This window comes from Poecilia formosa, unplaced genomic scaffold, assembly GCF_000485575.1.
Source record: "Poecilia formosa unplaced genomic scaffold, Poecilia_formosa-5.1.2 Scaffold183, whole genome shotgun sequence".
Lineage (NCBI taxonomy): Eukaryota > Metazoa > Chordata > Actinopteri > Cyprinodontiformes > Poeciliidae > Poecilia > Poecilia formosa.
The window spans coordinates 471,617-496,098 of NW_006800122.1; the positions used below are offsets into that span (position 1 = coordinate 471,617).

Here is a 24,482-nt window from a genome sequence, read left to right on the forward strand (position 1 = left end):
ATTGCTCAATCTTTGCAGGATGTGATGATAAAGCTTTTCTCCTGAAGGGACTGGACTTGTTCATGTAAGCAGCTACAAATTCCAGTTGAGCTTGATTTAGTTTACTTTTTTTTTTACTGGCCAGGACCTTCTCAGTGCATGACGATGTAACACATGCTTCACTGCAGACAGTGACAACGGTGCTTCATCTACTTCTACTGAGATTCGGTCAGGTTAGAGTCCTGGTGATCCCTGGGTTGTTCCTGAACACACTTACACATTACCGTTCATCAGAGGGTGACAGATTGGGTCAGATGATTGAAACTTAGGGGTATTTTGATATTTGCAAACATGCTAAGTGCACTTAAAAACTAATTTTGGATCTAAATAGACTGACGTTACATGTTTAGAATGATCTCATATACACTTGTGAAGGCAATTAATATTTTTTAAATTAAATCTGTTAGATGAATGAACATTTCATTAAAGACCCATATTTAAAATAAAAATCAGATCCGTGATAAATGGATCACGGACATTGGCACTGCAATGATCAATAACAAAACTAATCCTGTGTGAGAACAAAAAAAAAAAAAAAGAATTCAATGAATAAAAATGTGTAGTGCATTAAAAACAGTTTTTTTTTTCTCTAGATAAGGAATTTCATGGCGTTTCATACTGTAAACTGCTTTTTCAGGGTTTTTTTTTTAACTATTGCTATTCTTCTATGCCGGCAGAAGCATGACAGCAGCTCGACACACTGAGTGCAGAGGTATCAGTGAGATGTTATTTAATGCATTTTTGAACTTAAGGAGAAACTGCTTCCAGCCTCTTTTGGCCCAAAAACTATCTATCATCATTATCCAGAGCCAAATGACATCCACTCTCATTCCCCCTCTTCCTACATTTTCTATGTAGTGGGACTCAAATGCTATATTTGCACACTTCTTCCCAAGTCCTAGTCTACAGAGTGAGTTGTTCTTCTTTTTTACTTCACTTTCTCTTCCACCTATTGGCTTCACAGCTTTAGCCTCCCCTCTGGCTCCTTTCATTGATAGAGTTTTGCTCCATCAGTCGGCCCACACCAGCGTATTTGTCACATCAGCCGTTTTCATCATTACAGCCCTGATCCCGGCTTCACTATCTCTAACTCATCTCAGTGTGGGTTAGTGCAGATGAACAATTCATTGTGGATGTTGACAGTCCTTTAAGATGTAGCGCCATGCCTCATGGGTCGAACAGCAGGCCGTATAGCAGGGCTACTGTGGCTTATTTAGCAGAATGAAGGGATCTCGCGATTGTGCATCGTCCAACCTCTAGGCCCTGTGTAAATGCAAGCATGTCAGCTTTGCTCATTAAGAAGTACCGACCTGTTCTGCACCATGATCATGGCCATCCAGTCAGAGGGATATACATGTTTCCCAATCAGGTCCTTGAAAAGCAGGAAGGACTCCATCAGGAAGTCCTGCGATTAAAACGAAAAAAAGAAAAGGTGAATCACTTCCTATAAAACCTTCAGCAATCTAGTTGAAAAGATTGCTTATTGCCTGCAAATTTGGAGGTGTGCATGTGTGTGTGTGTGTGTGTGTGTGTGTGAAGTTACCACTAGATCAGTAGTTCCAGTGAAGGTTTCTATGTACGTGGCATAATGACGATCATCCATCTGACTCAGGATAGCTGTCATGCAGGCAACAACTCTCGACTAAAAGAGGTAAAACAAAATAAAACAGAAGGAGGGGAAAAGGCAACATTACTTTTCTTGAAGGTTTTCATCTGAAGCCAAGAACTGGAAAAAAACCAAACAAAAAAAAAGAAATTGTTGCTCCATCTTGTTTCAGGTAAGGAGACACCTGCAGACACCAGCTCTGCCGCTCGGTAAGTCATGACATTAGCATTCCAGTCAAAAAGCGTCAACGAGATCGTGCTGCAGGATGGCAGTCTCAGCAGGAAAACGTGTTATGCCTGATGTTATTTTTAAAGTGCCTGCATGTGCCAACAAGAGGGCAACGAAATGTTATTCCCAAATTATCATAATTGCTATAAACAAACAAAACCATTGCCAAGGGGACCGGCGGTCTTTTCTATTTCTAGATTACCTTCATAGGCTTACATGAGACAGAGGGAAGATTTATCAGAGGCTTATGTAAGAGTCAAACACACAAGGCACTAAAGCTGCCCAAATTTTTATTTGAGAAAAGCGGCAGACAATTCGGCGTAAATATGGTCAAAATAAGGAATATTATGTAATGGATAAAACTGCTTTAATACTACAAGTACATAATAACAGCAACATTATGTAGTGAAATGGTAGCAAAATCATAGCTTCAAATTTAACAATTTTTTGTCAGTAGTGTACACATACTTTGACATTTTATTTTATCTTATTCAATCAATGCAAATGCAACAATGCGATGTTTTTCTGCATTATTAGTGATCATTATTATTTACATTATATTTGCATTAACATTATACTATTTTTAATGCTCTTTTTGAATTTGAACGACTGCAGCTGGATACCAGAAGTGTTGGTATATTCTAATGTTGCATAGCAATTATTTTAGTAATTACATTAAATTAGCAAGTTATTACATTATCACAAAGTAAATGTGAGATTGTTACCATATTGTGACTGAAATGTAATAAAAAAAAAAAAAAAAAACATCTAAAAATATTTTTCAAATTATGGTTTACCGGTTGTTTTTTTTGTTTTTTTTTTTTTCTTTATGAACATTTACATTAAACATAAAAATAGAGATTGAGAGCAAGTAGCTAGTCTGGTATGTAGGTCTCCCTAACCCTTACTTAGACAAATTTTCTTTTTTTGTATTATCATTAAATAGTGATTAAAAATTCTGACCAACTAATCTGGATATCATTTGGACATTAACAGGAGCACAGAATCAAAAGCCTTGGTTTGACGCTGCTCTTATTTGTCCGTTTTCTTCCTCTGCTTGAGTGCTTCCAGATCTTTAACTCAAATCCACATAAAGATCACAAATCTGTTCCACAGAGCCCCACAGATGTACAGGTATTTCTGCATGCCAGCGCTTGGGTGAAATTATCCACCAGAGCTGGCAGCGAAAAAGGGGAGGCAAGCAAAAGAGAAGAGAGATGATGGATGGCTAATTGAGGATGAGAGATGAACGGCATCCAGTGCGGTGACAGCTTTCACCTTTTCCCGTCGCATCAAAATAAGTAGGGTGTGTATAATTTGTGCTTTTTTTCTCTCTTTTCGCTCTGAAGGAGAAAACCGGAAGCTTGTCACAATAATAATCAAATAGAGACCCATAAATTGACACTAGAGCGTCTATTCAATTACATGAAAAGGCTCATTAAATAAATATGTCACTGGATATGAAGACTCCAAGATTCTAAAAGGAATCTGTTTGAACTTAGTGCACGAGAAGCCATTTTCCTCCTGCTAACTTCTGCAATGTAGTGACACCAGAGACCACTTCTGAAGACTCGCATCTTTTATCTCTCTCTTCTCTTCCTCTACTCCTCCTCTCCTGCATGCTCCCTTATTAAATGTGCCAGGAGACCATTTTAATCTGACATCTAAGCACTGACTAATTACCGGACGTATCCCGTTACTCAACTACCTTAATTTTATTTCTAAACTCAGTGGTGATATTAATATAATCAACTTCTGGCTTTAAAACCCAACTCCACTGTTATTGTCCATTCCAAAGACATAAATGTGGGAGTTTAATCTATTTATACAATTTTATGTGTCTACCATCCCGCAAATACTCGGCATCTACAGACAGGACTGAACAGGACAATTAACTCAAGTCTGCCTTTCTCTTCAATCGCTTCCTCTTTAGTGTGCAGCCACTGAACAGTAACAAGATTAGGAACCCACCCACGCACTTGGTCACTTACCGATATTATTTGACGGAGGATTTTCGCCTCCATGATCACTCTGTGTGTGTGTGTGTGTGTGTGTGTGTGTTTGCCTGTGCATGTCTGCAAATTAAAGTGCAGGTCATGTGCTGCATTGTCCTATTTCACTGTAATCACTATCCTCTGAAGACCTATCAGAGAATAGGTCTAAATGCTCAAGGGGGCAAACTGTTTGTCTGCGCTCTAAATAATGTGTTTCATTAGCACCTTCAAGGAGATGCTAAAAAGTTTGGAGAGCACATTTGCCAGCTGTGTATTAATAAAGCCATCACCGGTGTCAAAAGAGGGATTTCAGGGCTCGTTGAGGCAATGTCCTTCACTCCCATCCTTTCACTCTGGTCAGAGTTGATTAAAACATATTAAAAGCTGTAATTTCTAACTTGCTTTGAAATGACAGTTCCTTGAAAAATGTCTGCAATATAGACAAAAATGAAAAAAAAAAATTATATATATATATATATATATATATATATATATTTATTCAGCTTTACTACAGTAAAAAACCCCAGAAGCCACAGAGCACACTTTATGGTGGAAATTGGTTGAATTTTACAACATAATGACATTTTTTAGTATCAGTTTACACACAGCGGTGACAGGAATATATAAATATTTAAGCCTCGCTGTGGTACTGAGGAAAAAGTTAAGAAAAGGGTATAATCGAAATGCTGAAAAACTTTTTTTTTTTTTTCGGAAAGAAAACTTTTAGTCATTGTAATAGGCAAAGTGGAAATGTGTGCTGACACGGCCACTGCTGCATGGACAGCAACGGTGAAGCGCAGATGTATTCGTACGAATCCCGTTCATGACGCTGAACAGATGAAACGAGCACGTGTACATGTTAACGTTCAGCCTTTAAACTGACTGGTTTGATTAAATGTTTTACCTGCCAGCTTACAGTTGCTGGTTAGCTCTTCTTTCATGCTCCTGCACTAAATGATAAAACATTTAGACCAAGCTAAATAAATAAATGAGAAACACAGCGCAGCTAGAAAAAGATCGCTGCACTTCTGAGGCACGCTAGTGTTCACTGGCTCATTAAATATACATGGGTATTTTCTCAGAATACACAATTCAATTTATATTTTACTTTTACAGCGACATTAATTCAATATCAGGTTCTGGTAGTGAGAACAGAGTTTTTTGTCTGTCTAGAAGCTATGTGTTTAAAAGTGTGCAGAAATATGCACCCATATTTGAGTTGTTGCAACTTTTCTACATAAAATACTTTTAAAGTTCGTCTTAAAACCCATCTATTTTATTTTGGCTTTCAACTCCAGCAAGATCTAGTTTTAAATTGTATCTTTTTGTTTTTAAACTGTAAGTTTTTAATTTTTTATTTTATTGTTATGTTGTGTTTTGATGTGCAGCACTTTGTATCAGCTGTGGTTGTTTTAAAGTGCTTTATAAATAAAGTTGGTATGGTATGGTATAAACCCTCTCTCCCTCACCCTGACCAATTTATGCACAACTTACATTTGAAATTTATGAGTAAAGGCAATCTTCCTCCTGGATTTATTTTAATTTAATTTGCCAAAGTTTAATTGTACACATTAAGCATCCCCTAGAGATACTCGGGGAGGGGGGTGGTATTAAATCACAATTAATGCAATTTAAAACTAAGCAGGAAGAGTTTATAACCCAAAGAAATGTGTGTCACATGGACCAGCACGATCCCTACCAGTGTTGAAAAGGGAGGTGATTTTCACATTGCGTATGAAGCATTTAAACTTTTTTAAAAAAAAAGACAGGATGTCATCACACAGCTAAAACCTGAATACAGGAGCCAGTAAAGTAAGCATTAAAATAACACATCGAAACATCGTAACTATGACTAGGTTTAACAAGCAGAAAGATTAGGTTTGAATTGTGTCTCCTTTCTACCTTTTCCTCTTTTCTTTCCATCTTCCATCCTTTATTGCTCCATTTGAAGCTTCCTCCCAGGTGGGAAATCATTACATGGCTCACAACTGTGATTTTCCAATATTTTTATTTTTTTATTTTTAAACAGAACACCTAAAAAATAAAAAAGCCTTGCTGGGAGCCTGCGGCACCGCTCCAGACACAAACTCGTCTTTGACTTCGCTCTATTACACACAAACACACATGAGCCTGCATGTTTCCCCAGACCCAGAGGGTGAGATATAAAGCTAAGGGGGCCTAGAGGTAGAGATGGATTGTCAGGTGGTTTAATTAGAGCTGCAGTGAGTATTTGTCTGAGACAAAGATTTAGGGGGGTCTCTTTGCATTTGGAGCATGAACGTGAACATAGCGGTCTGGTAAGGAAACAGATCAATGTGTCCTCATTTTTTTTTTTTTTTCTTTTCCCCCCCTCAAGTCAAGAGCAAGGAGACAAATTCAGGTGATACTAATAGGAGAGAGAAAAACTAGGAAAGGAGGGAGTTCAAGGAGAACGGAATAAAAGTGTGCAGATGAGAGGGCAGGAGGACTAGAAAAATGGGATCGAATGAGATATTTGCAAGCTAAAATACGGAGATTTTTCTCTTTCTCCTGCCTACACAGCGCGCTCCTTCTCCTCCCTTCTCCGTCTCTCTCTTTGACAATGACATCCTTCTCCTCTCATCCTGCACTCCAGAATCAAATAGCTGTGACCATGCTCTAACACAGCTATCACTCGCATCAGACCCCTCTTGCCGCTTCAGCCTGCATGTGTGTGCACAACCCCATTTACATCGGTACAAGCGCGCGTACAGGAGCTGTTCTCTCTCTCACTAGAGGTCAAGCGAAACACAACACAAGGTGAGTCAACCACTTTGCCGTGGCGCATATATCACTGGTTATTTTCAGATAAGGGAGGGGGGTTTCGCCGGGGACACTCATGAGGATGCTGCATCAGAGAAACACTCGGTGAATAGTAACTGAAATCTCACTCAGGATGTTGGGGGAAGTCTAGAAACATTAATGCACAAATACATTTAGGGACTGACACAACTTCAGCTGGCTCGTCTTTGAAGACACTCGTGCTTCTTGAAATTCTTTTAGGGTTTTGTCACATTTTTGTTGGGAATTTATGCGGCTAGATCGGGACAAAGGGAATTTGTCACTGAACTGGAACACAAATCATGTTTTTCAAGGTTCTGTCAAATACAAAATCTGAAAAATGTGACACATTTTTATTTCGACTGGATGAAGAGCATCTGTGAAGATGAGTCGTGTAGTCTTGCATATGATTATTTTTTCTAATCAGATTTAGGTCAGCGCTGGCTGTACATGAAGGGCTGTGGCGCTGCTCTAAGTGACCAGTCTGGGTCACATTTTCATCCACCATGCTACTGTTTTTAAAAAGCAAACCAAGGCATGATGCTGCCACCACTGTGCTTTCATTGTCTGTTGGGGGGGATCTTATCTTTTGCATTTTTTTTGCAGTAAACCACAGAAGTGACTTCTCGTTATTCTCTTTTACAAATTTAACAGTCCTGCCACTCTTCCATTCAAAATCAGATTTTGTGGGGTGGTGCTGTGAACACGTTCTCTCCCCAAAGCTGCAGCTCCTGCAGAGATACTGACAGCTTCTTTGTTTCTCAGATGAATGGTCCGATTGCCTCATAGCCCAAGCTTTTTTCAAACTTCTCTGCTTCTTTATCCCTGACTTGTCTGGCGGGTTCACTGATGCCGTTTACTCTCTCATGTTCTCTAACAAACCTTCATGGTGTTCACAGAGCAGCCGTTAATTTCCTAAACTACAAACACATTGACCATATTAACTAATTAAATGAGTTCTGAAGGCAGCTGGTTTCGCTGGATTTAATTCTGAGTTTTCAGTAAATTATTGGGTGTGTGTGATAAGGGTAAGAAAATGCAGACAAAGTTGAAGGGATACGAGTAGTTTTGCAAGAAACCTCGACATTCAGAAAAATGCGTTCAAAGTATGTTTGAAATTTTAATGAAAAAAAAAACAACTAAAGATCTATTTCATAATTCAGTCTTTTACGATGCAAGACAAACGAGAAAATTAATTAGCAATCAGAGAGTTTCTGCCACACTGAGAAGACAAAGTAATCATCATTACGCATAATTTCAGGCTGACGCGGTGTTTACTTTTACCATCTTTTTTTTTTTTTTTTTTTACTGTCAGAAGAAAGTGATGTCATCCGCAGCAGGAACGAATGTTGGCACAGACACACGATCAGATCAAAGCAGGATGAGTGGCAGGAAAGGCGAAGGCAGAGAATTAGGTGTGCGTAAGGAACAAAGATAAAAGAGGAGAACCGGATGGAGATAAGAGGTAGAAATGGGGCAAAAACGAGGCTAGAGAGCTTTAGAGAACGTATCGGTGAACGTAAGTCACTAAGTGAGCAGTAGTAGACTGTTCAGCCAGAAAAGCAAGTGACCCAAGCAACAGTGCACATTTCAGTGTATGCATGTGTGCGTGCGTGCGCGTGCGTGCGTGTGTGTGTGCGTGTGTGTGTGTGTGTGTCCTGGCTCGACTCCCAGGAGCAGACACTTCTGTGCTGCCAAAGTTTAACTGGGTCCATTCTCGTGCCACGGTTGATGTAGTGAACTACACCAGAACTACAGCATTCCACTGGGATAAGCCTCTAAAAGGGAATACCATGGAAAAAGATTGAGTCAAAGAAGGGGTTCTAATAACAGAGCGACAGGATTTAAGGAAAAAACAAACAAAACAGATATACGCAAGAGTTAATGAGAAAATTGCAGTAGGTAGAAGCAGAGATAGAAATCGATTAAGGAGAGGAAGAAGGAGAGGGAGGTAGAGATGAAGAGAGAGAGAGAGGGAGGGAGGGAGAGAATCACTGGGCTCCACGAGGATCAGCAGCGTCAGAATGAGACGGGGAGAGATAGAGAGCGGTAAAGAGTCAGGAGAGGAGAGGAGAGAGCGCTGGCGAGGACTAAAGGACTACCAGCTACAAGAGAGACGCACCAAGAAGGAGGGAGGAAAAGCATGCTGACCAAGGAGGAGCACAAGAAACGGTAAGTGACTCTGAAACAAGAGCAAAGAAAGCTGTTAGAGAATATTACTGAGTGTGGAGTGGAGTGTGTATAGAGGAGAGACGGCATAAAAGCTTACAAGGTACTTTTATATCCAGGACTGTATTGACCCTCTCAGGAATATTCCCCCCGTTTCAGAGCACTTCATTTAAGATTAAAGACGCTGGCTGGATATTTGAATGGAGGGAACTGGGAAGCAGCTGCAACAGTAGGAAAAAAAAAATCTGCACTGTACAACTAAATAGCAGAAAACATTGTCTGACTTGTGTCTGTTTAAGTTTTATAGTTTTATTGGTCTATTTATGCTTACAAAACCTGAATGTTGAGTTTAAGATGTGCATTTGTGTGTTTTCATTAAGAAGGTTATGTGATGACATCAACACTGAGCTTCACTGTAAGTATGTGGGAATGAAATCACATCCATCTGAAACAGCAGGATGTGATGCATATGACTGCATCGGTTTCCGTTTGCATACAGTGTGTGTGTGTGTGTGTGTGTGTGTGTGTGTGTGTGTGTGTGTTGGTACGCTCAGCGGGTGCTTATTTTTTGCATGTTCTATTCTACAATATTAACGATGTTTCTTTTAGCTTTCATTGAGGATTCTAAACCTTCATGTGTGGAAGTGTGTGTGTGTGTGTGTGTTTCTCCTAATTGTTATTGAAAGCCACTGAGCTGGTCGTCAGGGCAGCAGGTGTAGCTTTAAAATCACTCGTGAACTCTAATGTGTCTGCGATGTGTGCAGCCAAGGTAAGCCTTTGACTTTGGAGACATAAATCCGGTTAATGTGGCCGCGTCACAGCAACGTGTCTTCCTTTCTTGTGTCCTACTAATGTAAGTAAGTGAATTCTAATGTTCAAGTTATGGTTGGAGCACTTAGCAGCTACTGTTGGTGTTAGGTCAACCCAAGGTAAATGCACGCTCAAATGATTTAAACAGGACGATGAGTACATTATGAGTTAACACACGAATGTACTGCAGAGGCAGTCTGGATATATGACCTGTGACCCTAAAATGTCTGCAACCTTCTCAGTTTAAAATACAGCTCTGGACACAGTATGAGCTAAAACATTACAGGGCAAGATTTACTAGACTTGTACCAACAGCGTGTGAAACTGAAAAGTGACAGATTCCTTCGCTTTCTTTCGATTGTTCTAAATTTCCTGACTAACTGCATGATGTGCAAATCCAGAATTTGCTGATAATCTGTTTATCTGTGCAGCGTTTCCTCTGACGAGCGCTTCTGCAAAACCCCTAAGAGAAGTACTTTCCCTAATACTCGAGAGCTGTCAAAGTTGTTTTGCTTTTGGATCAAATTCTCTCTTTTTTTTTTTTTCTCTCCAGAGTTATTTGTTGATTGCTGCAAAACGCTCAGTTCCAAATTCACTTTCACGTCTTCAACATGAACACTCCCTCAGAATCTTTTTTTTTATTTTTGAGCAAAACCGATGTTGGACTCTTTATTGAGGCGAGTTTTACTCTTCCATGTACAAACATCTGCTGTTTGTTCATTGCTCCAGCACAGTTTAATGGTGCTGCAGCACACCAATGCCAGTGGAGAAAATTATAAGCTCTTCTGCTGTCAATGTGGGCTCTGCTTGCAGTTTTGCCCAGAGGACACGCATTTTTATCTGAACATTTCCTTGATTTTGTCCATTTAATTTCTAATGAGACTTTTGATGCTGACTGTTGCTGTAATCTTCCTATTTTCCGACAGAGTCTCTCTTAAAATGTTCAGTTGCACCAAACATGTTCTCAAGCCCAATCTGATTTTTTTTTAGGCCGAAATCTGTTTTTTTTTTTTGTTTTGTTTTTTTGTTTTGGTGCAACTTGCTGATTCTTATTTTGACCGACATTGATTTTCGACTCAAAGGGCTGCAACATGTCAAGGAATAAAACTAATGAATGGTGGTAATATTCTTAAATTGAGCAAAAAAATAAATAAAAATAAAAGATAAAAAATATCCTCAAGTGATTTTTTTTTTTGTTGAATTTAAAAAAGTGAATTGTTGTTTGATAAGTTCATAGACCAGAAAATTTTTTTTGGGGGGGTTTGAGATGAGATGTAATTAACAAAATGATAACCAAAAAAAAAAAAAAGAGAGAGAGAGAAGTTTTTTATAGACTTGAGCTGCTGATTATTGATTAGAGGAGTTCAAATGAAATAAACAAAAATGATAATTCTGCTCCGATAATGGGAATATTCCAATAACGGTAAAAAATAATCTAAAAGTAAAATAAATAAGTGATAAAAGGATAATTAAAGCTTTTAAATATCAAAAGGTTTGTTTCCCCATCACATTTTTTTTTTTTGCTTGTTTTACGTCAATAGCATTCAATATTATTACACTTCTGATGTTACTGAAGTTAAATGATATATTTTCTAATTATAAATGAGAGGTTAACTACCCGTCTATTAATAAAACACCGCCAAACATAACAGAGAACAGTTTGAATGGGAAATTTAAATCTGGATAGTTTAATGCAAATCACACCTGACAAACCTCATCAGTAGGTGACGACATTAAGCCTGAATTTGCTTTCAGTCCGTTGCTTCTCTCCAGAGAGTGACGGATGATGGAGAGAAAGAGCAAATGGAGGTTAAAGGAGGACTGACAGGGAGACAAGGTGGATGAATAAAAAGAAAACTGTGCCATTGTGAGTGTGTGTGAGTGTGTGTGAGTGCGTGTGGTTTGTGTGTGTTGCCAGAACTTTAACCGCTCTGTTAGCCAGAAAGACTGTGATAAAGTGACGAGACACAGATGAGATGCAGGGGAAAAAAGAGAGAAGGGCTGGGAAGTCAGGAGGGCAGGGAGATAAGGATGAGGGGGAGATGCTGGTGAGGTCACCATAGATGCATAAGAGAAGGTAATAAATCAAGTGTTACTGGTTTTAGTCACTTTCTAGACTGCACAAAGAAAAAAGAATCCTAGAATTTGCTGATAATCTGTTTCTGTGCAGCTTTTTCTCTGGTACAGACTTCTGATGAAATGTTTAAGAGAAGTTTTATTTTCAAGAGTTGTCAAAGCTACAAAAGCATAAAAACGAGAAGGATGAAAAGCACTTAGAGAACAAAACAGGAGAAAAGCAGGTGAAAATATTCAGAGTTGAGATGAAACAGATGAAATAATAAAAGTACGGTTTATAAAAAAACAAAAAAACAACAACTCATCACATCTGACTAACCACTGATATGGGAGTGATTTGGTTGTGCACCTTAAGTCGGACATTCTGTTTCCCCGTATTACCTCACCGGAACGGTTTCTTCGCTGTATCAAGCTCATCTCTCATTGTTGGATGTTTGGTTGGAAATAGCTCATAAATATTCAGCTTTTTGTTTGTTTCTCTGCTCTGCTGCTCAACCAACACGACACATAAATTCCTCCAGCCAGCAACAAAACAAATGAATCAGACCACTAGATGGATTTGCCAATATTGGTCTATTTTTCTAAATGCTCTTTTTATTTGTTGTCGGGAGTGTCTGAGGGTTTTTCAATTGAAACAGCGCATTGCTCTTCAAGCGATTCTATTCGTAATTCCATCTCATAAAAGGCGGCTAAACAAGGCTCTGAATCTGTTATAAAACTGATGATAATGAGTTTGTTTGTGCATCATTATAGAATTAGCATATTGCAGCATTAACCTTTGACCTGTGCTGGAACATTGGACTCGATGACTACAGACGAGTTATTTATCATGTCAGATATGCAACATTTTGGAAATTATTCTTTTCCAGTAATTTCTCGCCACTATATAATTTCCGAGCAGATGCGAATATGAAAAACAAGCAGCAGTCCCTCTCAATATGTCTTTCCGTTTTTTTTTAAATTAATTAATTTATTTTATTTTATGGATGCTGCTAAATATAAATACATACACAAGATCTTTAGAAGGACGCCCAACTGGACTGTTTGTTCTAATCAGAGGTTTTCTCAAAGAAAAAAATACATTTTACTTTTTAATTGGCCAGTAGAACAAACAACCACCAAAAAAAAAATCATGTCAAACCCCCCATGCACACAGAAAGTTTATCATTTTACTGTGGAAATTACCACACAGACATAAGGGGGGCAATGGTACGTACACTCATTCACGTATTTGTTAGACAAATAGGATTAGAGGACCTGAGTCTCTGAACACTCATTAACTTCTTACGTTGCATGTTGGACTATAAGAGTCTTAGAGAGAGACGCTTGCATATTTTACTATCTGTGCTTCACAGAGACAGCCGGCTCTTGTGATATGAACATTAACCTTTCTATGGCATCTGGCTCTTCACTTAAAATGCTGATTAAAGTGCACTGTCACTACACAATACAGCTGGACGCAATTAAAATGGATAAGAAACCAGCTGCAGAAACGGCTGAGCCGGTTTCCTTTTTCTTTTCAAAGACCGTCACCGGATTTGTGCTTCTGCGAGGCAAAACAAAATGCCACAGCGTAACACTTAAAAACAGACGAGATCAGCAGCCGATTACAGCAAGAGAAGCAAGCAGCGATCCAGGATCGAGAGCATGTACATGCTTTACATCTGCAACGTTGCACACGAACCTGTGGCCGAGCCGGGGGTTCGTTGCAGGAGCGATGCTCGTTATTTATGAACACTAAGACACGAGCGGACAGCATCAGAACCAGAGTAAATACAAAACACAGATTTTTAAATCACGTTTTCATCTATTCAGGGGCGGAATAAAAGCTCAAATCAACCTGGCTCTGTGTGAAGAAGTAATTGCCCACCAAATCTAGACCCTCCTTGTGCCACCATTGGCAGCTAAACCTGCCATGAACTATTTGCAATATCCGGCAATGAGTCATTCACACTCTGCGAGGGAACTTTGGCACCATTTTCTAATAGCGTTTGTGCTTTTTATGCCCCACTGCAGGGTTTCCGAGCATGAAAGGCAAGTTTAAGGTCATTACGCAGAATCTCAATTGGATACAAGTCCAGACATTCATCAAGCCATTCACTTCTTTCTGTTTTTAGTGGGGGACTTACTGGTGTGCTTTTGATTAGCATCGTCCTGCACAAGACAGTTTAACTCAGGGACCTTGATGGATGGCCGCATATTTTGCTTTGCGTTTTTCTGACAGAGAATAAAATCCATGGCTCAATCAATTATGGCTAATTATCCAACCCAGACGCATCAAAGCAGTCCCAGACCATCCCACTACCGCCACCATGTTTGACTGTTGTCATAATACTGTTGTTCTAAAATCCTGAATAAGTTATTTTTGCTGGATAAGATTTTTATTTATTTTTTATTTTTTTGTTATGCATCCTTATCTTTTCAGTCACACCCTTATCTTTCCCATATACATTTAGTTTTCCTGTTGGGACTCGATTAAAATTGTCAATTGTGTTAATTGCAGGGTCTGTAAATCGGCAGAATAAGCAACGTTTTCAATTAAAACACCGATTTTGCTAATAAAATACTAAACAACAATCAACAGCAACAAAAACATTTTTTGTTCTTAATCTAGAATTTATCCATAGATTTTTACACACTCACTTATTTAAAGCGTCAAGGCCAGTAGAGCTTTAGATTTTGTACCGGTTCTTCTGTTACCTTCTTAATGAGCCATTTATATGCTCAGAGTAACTCTGATTGGCTAACCATTCCTGGAAACGTTTGCCACCATATCACTGTGTCTTCATATACAGATAATAACTCTCAACGTGATTCAGTGACTGTGACTTTGCCCGTCAACATGTGTTTGTCATTTTATCCCACAATTAGTGCAATCATAAAAAAATAAAATAAAATACTAAAGAAATCTGTAGAGATATAAATATTTTTCTCAGTACTGTAGTTTGTTCCTTGTGCTTGTTAGAACAAGCTGAAGACATGTTTAGCTTGTTGAGAAATGGCTCCATCATCACTTGCTGTAACAGATTTTTCTCACAACACCCTGAAGTCAAGAATTGAACCTGAAGTCCTGCTACAAGTGATGAACCTCCCGCTGGGCTCTGATCTCAGCATCATTGACTCAGCGAGAGATTGCATTAAGACAGTCTGAAGAAGTGTCGCGACATCCCAGGGAGCTTGGAGCATCCTCCCAAGATAGTTGGACATGTTTTAAAGGCAGGTTGTGATGCCAAAGAGTGACTGGATTTGGATTCACGTCGTTGAGGCATGTTTGAGTTGCTGATTACCTTCTAACCAGTTTCCAAATTATAATTACTGTGGAGCAACTCTTCACGTCAAGCTTCTTTGAAAATATATTTTTAAAAAGTCAAACTGACTTGCGATTCCCTGGACAACTAGACAAAAAGAAGTTTACTTTCCAACTAACTAGGAACGCATGATGCCTTTTGGTACTATGATTATGTCATACAGCAGACAAGTGTCTACTGGGTTGAGGAACCACAGTCGGGCGCAGATAGCTAAAATCTGCAACTTGAGGCTCAAATGCCTATTACTGCCTATTTTCATAGTTCAAATACCTAATGTGGCTTGTATCACCTCAATATGCATCAATTTGCACAGTGGAACCATCTTAGCCCTCACACAGGACCTAACATCTACAGTCTTCTTTTTCTCTGCTCTTGGGGGTACAGCCAATCAGCAGCAAGGAAAATGAATGGCCCTACTGGATTGGCTGCTATGTAAATGTCAGTTGAGAAAAGGACACATTTTAGATTTCAGGACACCAAACTGAGGACAGGATCATGGCCGCAAGCCTTATTCAGACCCACAAAAGGCTTGTGGATCTTTGAATTTCCAAAAGGTGAACATCACTGCCCCACGCTGCCACAGCCTTTTCTCCTATTCAAGCCAAGGTTTGACAATTGATCAGAGCCTCCTCTCCGTTAAGGTATGTTTCAGCAAAAATATTGGTGTCTTTGAATAAAACAATGTCCCAAAAGACATGGCCTAATTAATACATATGGGTCACCAGACACGAAACCAAACTTCTCAAATGGCCATTTTAATCCCCAACTACCTACTGGGGTTTTTATAGATCCTATAAAAACCCCAGTAGGGGGAGTGGAAAGGAGAACAGAAGACCAGATTCAAATTCGGGATTCTAGACAATTTACTATGATGGTATAAAGAAAAATAGACACAGATCTATTTGTCTGAATGCTCCAACTGCATGTGCTGCTAAAGGAGAATAGTAAATCCCATCCTACTGACAACCAGAGTAACATAATGCATTAACAGCAGGGACAACAATATGTTTGGCATTGCAAGCGTTGCTAAAATCCATTTATTTTTCCCTCCACACTGAATAAACACACTGACTCAAATTAAATGTTGGATTTCTCTGGATAATTCAGTGCAAGGTTCTGCTGCCAATAATTTTTTTTTTTTTTTTTTGCCACTTAACAGACCTTTATCAAATTTGCCTGTGTCTGTTATGTTCCCCTGTTGCTTTCAATTGCGACCCAGATAAAGGGGAAAAATTGACTGCGCAACCCAAACTGCAGCATGCACCGTGTCTCAAAGGGCCAATATCTTGCTGTGTTTGTTCTGTTCTGGCGGCAAGTGGGTGAGAGATAGTTACTGGGAGAAGCGGTGTGATCACAGAGCAGCAAAGCAAAATCTCAGTTACCGTAACACACAAACGCACGCGCCGAAAGCCTGTCAATCGGCCGCTGAAAAATGAGGCTCACCTTGAAATGACAGGGGGACTCGACTCGCTGGAGCATTCACCGCTCTGTTGCCGCCGCAAAGATGTAGGTGCGCGCTCACACACACACGCACGCACGCACACACACACACACACACACACACGCGCGCTCGAAGACCACGGGGCCTCGCTTACACAGGCCGTTTTGTAGACAGTTCTTTAAAAATGCAAAGCCACCAACTGGTAAATTAAACTCATTGTGTTTGCAAAGCGATGTCATAAAAAGCAGCGCACTGTCAAGATGCTCCCTGCGGCGTTTAAAGGCTGAGTGATTCTGCATGGAAGGAAACAGATGCTCAAACATACTTGCGGTGTGTATTGATTTCTGGCCAGCACATCTTGGGTCTTTCTTTCCCTCTCTCTTTTATAATTTTTCCCTTTGTGCATCTCTATTATCTGGTAATTTCTCTGTATTATTTAATGCTAGCCAAGTCTCATGGATTAGAACACACTAGTAAAACAGGCAGGTCCTTGTCTTTGTTTGACAAGGTTAAATGCAGGATGGCACATCCAGTTTACCTAGTTTGTGACTGCTCTTCATCTGTAATCCTTCCACCGCCTTTCAGCTCCTTTCGCTCCCCTCGTTCACCTCCCCGTAGCCCACCTTCATCCTACAGCTGACAGTGTTTCCTCCCCTTCTCCTCCCTGTTCATTTAGCACAGCACGAGGTGCAGTGTGGGCGAGAGACTAAGATTAAATATAGAGACGGAGGGAGGCGATAGAGAAAAAACAGCATATTAGAGACAGCATGACAGAAATGGAAGAGGTGGCTGTTGTGTGGGAAAAGTGTGACAACAAACACAGGTAATGATGAAAGAGTGACAGGAGGATCGGGGGTTATCTAATGGGACTTAAAGGAGTCGCAGGTAGAAAGGCGGAGAATGACAGAGGAGTGAACACTGATTTCTGAGGACATGGTGTCTCTTTCTGCCTGACAGCCCTCGGGTCAGAGGTGAAGAGTGAGACTTGAGACACGCACACACACACACACACACACACACACACGCACACGCTCTGGCTGAAAACAGAGACAGAGAAAAGGGAGGTGAAACTTTGCGGGAGAAAGAGCTCCACTCTCCTGTGAAACTGCTGAAGCAACGAAAAAAAGGAGCGAAGAAATTGCATTCGACTGAGTTAAGCTAAGTCTTACAAAACTGTTACCCATTCACATAATCAAGATGAAACACAAACTTGTAGCTACGTTTTAACACACCTATCCTTTTTCTCTCAAGTACGTACACAAAGCCTTCTTCTGTTAGCAATCATCGTCTTTTTTCCCCGCTGGATAAATATCATTTGCAAATTGTTACTGGCAAGCATCACATCTCAGCCCTCATCTCATCCACCCAGCAGTTTTGGATTGCTGAGTAAACAAATAACAAAACAAATCTTAATACAGTAGATCTCAAAAGCGATTGTTTTAAAGGTTCTCACCTTCATTGTGGCCCTGTACAATCAAACCATAACTTCAACAAGTCTGTTACGGGGAAAATAGGCAAAAAAATTAAAAAATTATAAAAAAGAAATTCTGAACATGTAGTGATGAAACTAATGCTTTTGGTTAAATTAGATTGTCTGTTTACACATATAATATCAATTATGGTGAATTTGAATAACCTGCAATAAGTCTTTAGCTTAAGCCATAATTTGTAGTGAGGTTACAAGAAAATGAAGATGACATGATTGTACAAAGTTATCAGAGAAAACAAATTAGTATTAGAAATATAGAACTCTTAAAAAATTCTCTAAAATTGATGAAAATAAACAGAAATTGGTCAGGGAGGCCGATTTCATACGAACAGCACTGGTCTTTTTGTACATCACAAAAAAACTTGGCTTGTGCACCTTTTTAAGCTTTTTAAGACTCTACAGTGATGTACTGTCTATTATTAGAGAGGGATCACGTTGATTTGCTTTAATCTGCTATAGAGAATCTCGAAGCACTACTTTCAGACAGTTTTATGGAAGACATGATGAATCATTGACCACAATGTGACATGCAGCTAGTCCTACTCTTGAAAATCTGCAGGTACGGGATGCAGAGTGATGCAGACACTGCTCCCTGTTTTGTGGTGCTGCCCCCTCGCCCCCCCCCCGGGACACAAAAACACACAAAAAAAAGTATAAAAACACAGTTAAAATATAAAACACCACACTCGAAAAAAAAAACAAAATCACACAACAGGTGTCACACACACACCCCCCCACCCCACCAAAAAAAAGGAAAATAAAGTGCCTATTGTCATTCTGTTCAACAGCATGGAGACACCAGGCTTTCAAATGAGTCTCTAGAAATCACGACGAGGCGTTGGTATGGAAGGATGCGTGCACGGCTCTGATTCTGAATACATAAGAACAATTAGAGTATCTCGTTGCAGTCAGAGAGTTAGGTGATGTCAATTAATCAAAAAATATTTGTAATTACTGTTGACTGAAAGACCTCAAAAACTTCCTGAGGTTATTTGTGCTCCCCTTACGACAATGTTTGTATTGTAAATATTTAAAATGAATGACCCGGTTTCCAGGTGTGTTTTTTTTTTTTGCTTTTTTTTGTGTGCTTTTTTTCTGAGTGATTGTATAAGGTTTTATTATTTTACTAACTTTTTAATAACTGAAATCCTCAATCTGTTTTTATACTTTTGACTTTAATTGAACAAAATGTAAAAAAACCCCACTATGATATGTAAAAAACATATTTTGACAGAGATTTCTTAACCTTATTGCAAAACTTAAGCAGATTTACATCTATTAATATATGCATAATTAGATAATGTCCATGCCACTTTCATTATTTTAAAAATGTAACACCGCCAAGCATCAATTTCTGTCTTAGGTTTTAAAATAATACACTGCTTCCTTATGAGCTCTGTAACCTGAGCATCTCTGCTGCAATGTTTCCCACTGTTGCATAAAACAAGCTATTTTCTTATTTCGCAGGGTGCGCCGGCAAATTTTAACATCAAACATTGCCTGTTTGAGATATTGTTGGGATACTGAAACACTGATGGTCGAACCCAGAAATCCATAAACATTCACACAAATATTGCATCCTGTTCAAGTTATCTACAGTAAGACTAAGACGCCGCAGCACAGATTTGCAAGGTTGAATTTCAAATGACTCCAAACAAATAAGCAGTTTGAGCTCTCCTTCAACTTTACAATAATGTTTGAGGGAGGTTAATATATAAATAACCAAACAATGCCTCTAAGTTTCTGCTTCTGAGATCGTTGCTTTTGAAGTTGGACAAAATGTAATACATCTGAGTCCCTTTTCTTCTTTAGCTCTCATCATATGTTTCCATCTGTCTGTTCCCACCACTCTTCATCTCAACTGATCCTTCTGTTCTTCTCAAACTCTTAAAGTTGTGCTCATAATTTTGGGAAATGCAATTGATGTGTTTTTATTACTTTATCTTCCAGCACTTCGATTAAACTAATAATATAGCAGCTATTAATTTTCCATTTCCTCTAACAACACAGCTCCCCAGTTTAAGGAGGAATCAACGAATCTCTTCTGCATATCATTATTAAATCATAATGTGCCAAAGCAACTCTTGTCTTCATGAAAAGATTACCCTTGGTGGAAAAAACATCTCAAAAGTACTAAAAGCCAGACAATTTGGATAACTATGGTTTGCTGTTACAGTCAAAAATTAACTGGAATGACTTGGGTTATTTAGCAAGTAATGTGGGTAATTTAGCCTTTCACAAGAGAAAAAAAAAAGAGAGAGAGTTCACTTTCCAAAGTGACATCTTTACCATGTCAACCATACATTTATAAATGTAACAATTCCAAACTTAATATTTATTTAACAAGTTAAATAGTTACAAACTAAATATTTAGGCCTCTATGTAGCTCCTCTTCAAGAGCAATCTTCTCAAAAAGAGAATATTTTTCCTGAACTAAGAAAGTCCTTTTACAACTTCTGACTCAACAACATCTTGTCTGGTATTATTTCTCTCTCTCTCGGTTGATCTCCTTTCTTGTCTTTTACAAATGTGTGCATAGTGCCAGGTGCTGTGCAAAAGATCCTTCTTGAATCCTCATTTTCTTGGCAAACATAGACTTTCAGAACATTTAAGTAAATGTTCTGAAAGTATGCTCAGTCCTAGTGACCCTAATGCTAATGTGGCTATTTTGGTTATCAGAAAATAAATAATCAAGATTCTATGTAATAATAATAAAAAAATGTTAGTACTCTTTCATTCTTTAATGATTTTTTTTCCCTAAAAATTACAATTGTTGTCAATGTTCGATATGTAATGATCCGAGGAGACGCACAACACGGGATTTGTTTTCTATCATAAATTTGAATACATCTTGAATGTAATAAGGATTTTATTTTATACAGAGTCAGAAAACTGATGTTCTAAATTGCCAATTATACTAAGAGCTAAATTTGTCTAACACCATGATTCAATTAACCAAAATGAAAGCTCCCGAAACAATTAGGTTTCAATCACTATCCAATGCTCTTAAATACAGAACCAATTCAATATGGACAGTCAAATGACCTCCATTTGTTTTCTCAATTAGTTTATGGTAAGAAAGCTAATATATTTTATCCAGTTCTGTTATGCAATGTGGCCCCACACAAATCTGAGTTACCTTTCTGAAATCTGCAATAATTCATATTGTTAGCTCCCTAAATGCAGTTTTTAAATAATCAATCTTCCTGCATAGCTGGCCAATTGGCTACACTGTTGCCTTGTAGCAAAAGAGGTCCTGGGTTCAAACCCTGGCCTGGCGACTTTCTGTATGGAGTTTGAATGTTCTACTGGCACCTATGTGACTGTGGGATAGGGACCAGCTGTCCTACGACCCAGAGGGGATGAGCAGGTATAGATAATGGATGAAAGGATGGAAGGTTGCTGAACACAAACACAAATATAGTTTGGATATCTAATGTTTGCTTTTTTCGGCCTGAACAAAGTAAAAAAAAAAAAACATTTGGGATTTAAACTGACCACACTATTGTGAAAAAGAGGATCCAGAAACATTGACCACTGCTTATGAACTCCAGCTGATGGTTATGGTGACTTTAATCTATACCTCAGTGGGTGTTATGCTGCTGTAAGTACTGACTACTCTAAAGATAAATTAATTTTCTCTCAATCCTTTGTTTTACTCGTATCAGAAAGGCAAAGGAAACCTATATAAGACTGAAACCCAGTCAACTCTATCATAACAACACATTTTGGGGGTTCCTAAACAGACAGTTCCCTATCCTTGACTATTCCAGATTACCCTTTTTTTTCCCCATAAACACCACATAAATATTTTAAGGTACAACTTCAGCCATAAAAATAAATATTGAAGCTCTATTCCCTATTTATTTTAATCTTTATAATTTAACTAATAATTGATAAAACAAGGATTAAGAAAAACATACTCATACTCACTTATTCCCATTAGGTCATGAACACCAAAACACACAAATAAATTTACATGGACAGGAACACAGGCAGGGGATGATTGTGAGTCTCTTATTTTCTAATCCATATTTGATATGGATTAGAAATTATTGCAATTATTGCAAGTAGCACACGACTCACCATGTGATAAAAGACTGCATCTACAGGAAAATGTTTGTCAGATTTATGAAGGAATCAAGCGTGTTTGTAACCACTGTAACTTTTGAAGTATTCCAAGAAAATCTACACGTTTTCTCAAATTAAATGTAAAAATTTAAAACTGTAAATGCAGTCCTCCTCCTCGGTTATAAGAACCCGATAGACTTCTATTGATCTGGTCAGTGGGAGCATTCGGTCGTAGATGACGCTTTTATGTGGTGCTTAATGTGCCTAATGTCTATATCTTCTGGCCAGTCTTACCATTCTATTACCTCTGTCCTTTCTTTTATTTCGCTCATTTATTTCCTTTCTCTCTCTTTCTTTTCTGCTTAGAACTAATCAGGAATGCCCAGAGAAGCCATCGCCTGCAGGCCATTGGTCAGAAAGTGAGAAAGACCCTGACAGAGATGTCCACTCAGAGTTGACTAAACTTCGAAGGAGATCAATAATGAAAGAATCCCCAGAGTTTATTGGATATTGAATTCCTGTCAACAACTTCTATACGGAGCTCTTTTCATCTGCCACTGCAACACTCGGATTTATTTTGGTAAACAAAAGCTGGAACGTCTTTCCTTTCTGTTGGATATAACCTTGCAGAGGCTGGCTGATGTCATCGCTTGCCTCCATCCCTTTCAGCTCCTCTGGGGGCTGAGCCAACCTACAGAGGAGCATGGGCAGGAGAGTGGCAGATCCAACTAATCCGGTGCCTGCGCTGGGAGTTCCTCTGGCTGGGGGGCGATGGGGTCCACTTTGCAGCATTGGGGTGCAGACATCTCCCAGACTGCGGACTCTACCCTCTATCAAACGACACGGCAGCCAACAGACCACAACGCATCAGTCCCTCACCATGGCGACAGAACAAGCACTGGCAGCGGACACAGGAGGAGCTATCAGAAGTGACAGCAAGAGCCTGCCGGTGTCCAAAGAGACGTCTCAGAACGAAATCAACAGCCTTACGCAGGACGACATGGGGTCACAAGGGTCGGGCAGTGGAGTTTATTGCCAGATCAGGACTATACAAACAAACCCCAAGGACAAAAAAGATAAAAGGACAACTCGGTATATAAATGGGAGTGTCGTAGCCTCAGATTTGGTGGAAGGAGTTTGCAGTGAATCAACAGAAAGCAAGGAGCCAACCCAGGAAAAGAGAAGGGTGCAATCTCTGCGAGGGGAAGGCCACCGTTCGGTGTTAAAGACAGCAAGTGTTTGTTCAGCTGCACACGCCACCACCACACCTCGGCCCTGTCGGACAATGGCAACCTCGCCGCAACGTCTTTGTGTGACGTGTGGGAGGAGACGGTCGCAGATTACGCAGTGCACAGGTGCATGTCGCAGGAGAGCAGTCAATCAAATAACGGCAAGTCAAACTTTACCTAATCCACCACGGAAAACATCTGTAGCCCCCGCCCAGTCGAGAAAAGCCTCTGCTGCTCTGAGTTCTCAGTCTTGCTCCAAAAGCACAGACAGAGCCAACCCACTGCAGGCCACATCAGGAAAGGCTTCTCAAATACCCCAGCTGTCCCACACCATGCCAAAAACACACAGTTCACAGTTCAACCACACAGCACATACTCATAACCAAACAAAAGACTCAAAGCTGCAGACAAGGCCACATTCAGCAGACTTTACCTGTTATAAGGACTCAGCCACGCAAACATCAGAAACACACACACACTCCAACACAGACAGAACGACAGCACTCACACAAAACGCAGAGGCGAGCCGACCTCATCCAACAAACAAACAAAATCACAATCAGGGTCAAATCCAGAAAATTGATGAATCAGTCTGCAACATTTCTAAGTCTCAAATGCCTTCACCTCTCAGTGACTCAAAATCCAGCAGCACCCCACCACTCCCACCAAAACACTCTTCTATGGCGGCCCATTCTAAACCGACCACACCTGCAGCACACACCAAAAACGAAGAGGCCACGAAGTCACCCAAGCAATCCACGGATCGTGCGAAACTCAAGGACACAAAGCAGAAGAGCAAATCGTTTGACGACAACACTCTGCCTTGTAAGACTCACATGAAAGCACAATGTAATGGGGCACCAGGGGGACTTGTAGATGGACAGGCAGTGAATGTGCCACCTGGGCTGGAGAGGCAGCTACAAAACGTGGAAGAGAACCTTCTGTCCAATCAGGAGAAGATTAAGGTGCTGCTCAATGTGATTCAAGACCTGGAGAAGAGCAAAGCTTTAAGCGAAGGGTGAGTGGAATGAGGCTTTAAAAATACACAGCAAGGAGAAGGGGGAGATAAGGAAAATTAAAAAAAAAGGTTAAAAAGAAGAGCAAAAGGAAATAGAGGGCAAAAATGCATAAAGATCGGGCAATAAAAAAGACAGGGGTAAAAAGAAAGATGGAGTCAATAATAGAGAAAAAGAAAAAAATGAAAGAAATTCACTGCAAGAGTG

The 24,482-nt window shown here is 39.6% G+C and overlaps 2 protein-coding genes across 3 annotated transcripts in view; one reads left to right on the forward strand and one right to left on the reverse strand.

Moving 5' to 3' along the window:
* Positions 1-24,482, reverse strand: part of dock2 (dedicator of cytokinesis 2) — a 110,048-nt gene that overhangs the window by 22,094 nt on the left and 63,472 nt on the right. Inside the window, exons 27-28 of the mRNA XM_007565798.2 lie at positions 1,583-1,681; positions 1,350-1,444 (exon numbers count right to left, since the gene is read on the reverse strand). Of these exons, the coding sequence (XP_007565860.1) occupies positions 1,350-1,444; positions 1,583-1,681 (194 nt within the window). The remainder of the gene's footprint in view (positions 1-1,349; positions 1,445-1,582; positions 1,682-24,482) is intronic.
* On the forward strand, positions 5,271-24,306 carry LOC107837857 (flocculation protein FLO11-like). Of its 2 annotated transcripts, none has more exons than XM_016678471.1 (2): positions 5,271-8,838; positions 22,397-24,306. In XM_016678471.1, exon 2 carries the CDS (start codon positions 22,734-22,736, stop codon positions 24,279-24,281), a length of 1,548 nt encoding a protein of 515 aa, XP_016533957.1. In that variant the 5' UTR covers positions 5,271-8,838; positions 22,397-22,733; the 3' UTR covers positions 24,282-24,306. The 2 variants fall into 2 exon arrangements, with proteins under 2 accessions (XP_016533957.1, XP_016533958.1); XM_016678472.1 differs by having other exon boundaries at positions 22,407-24,306.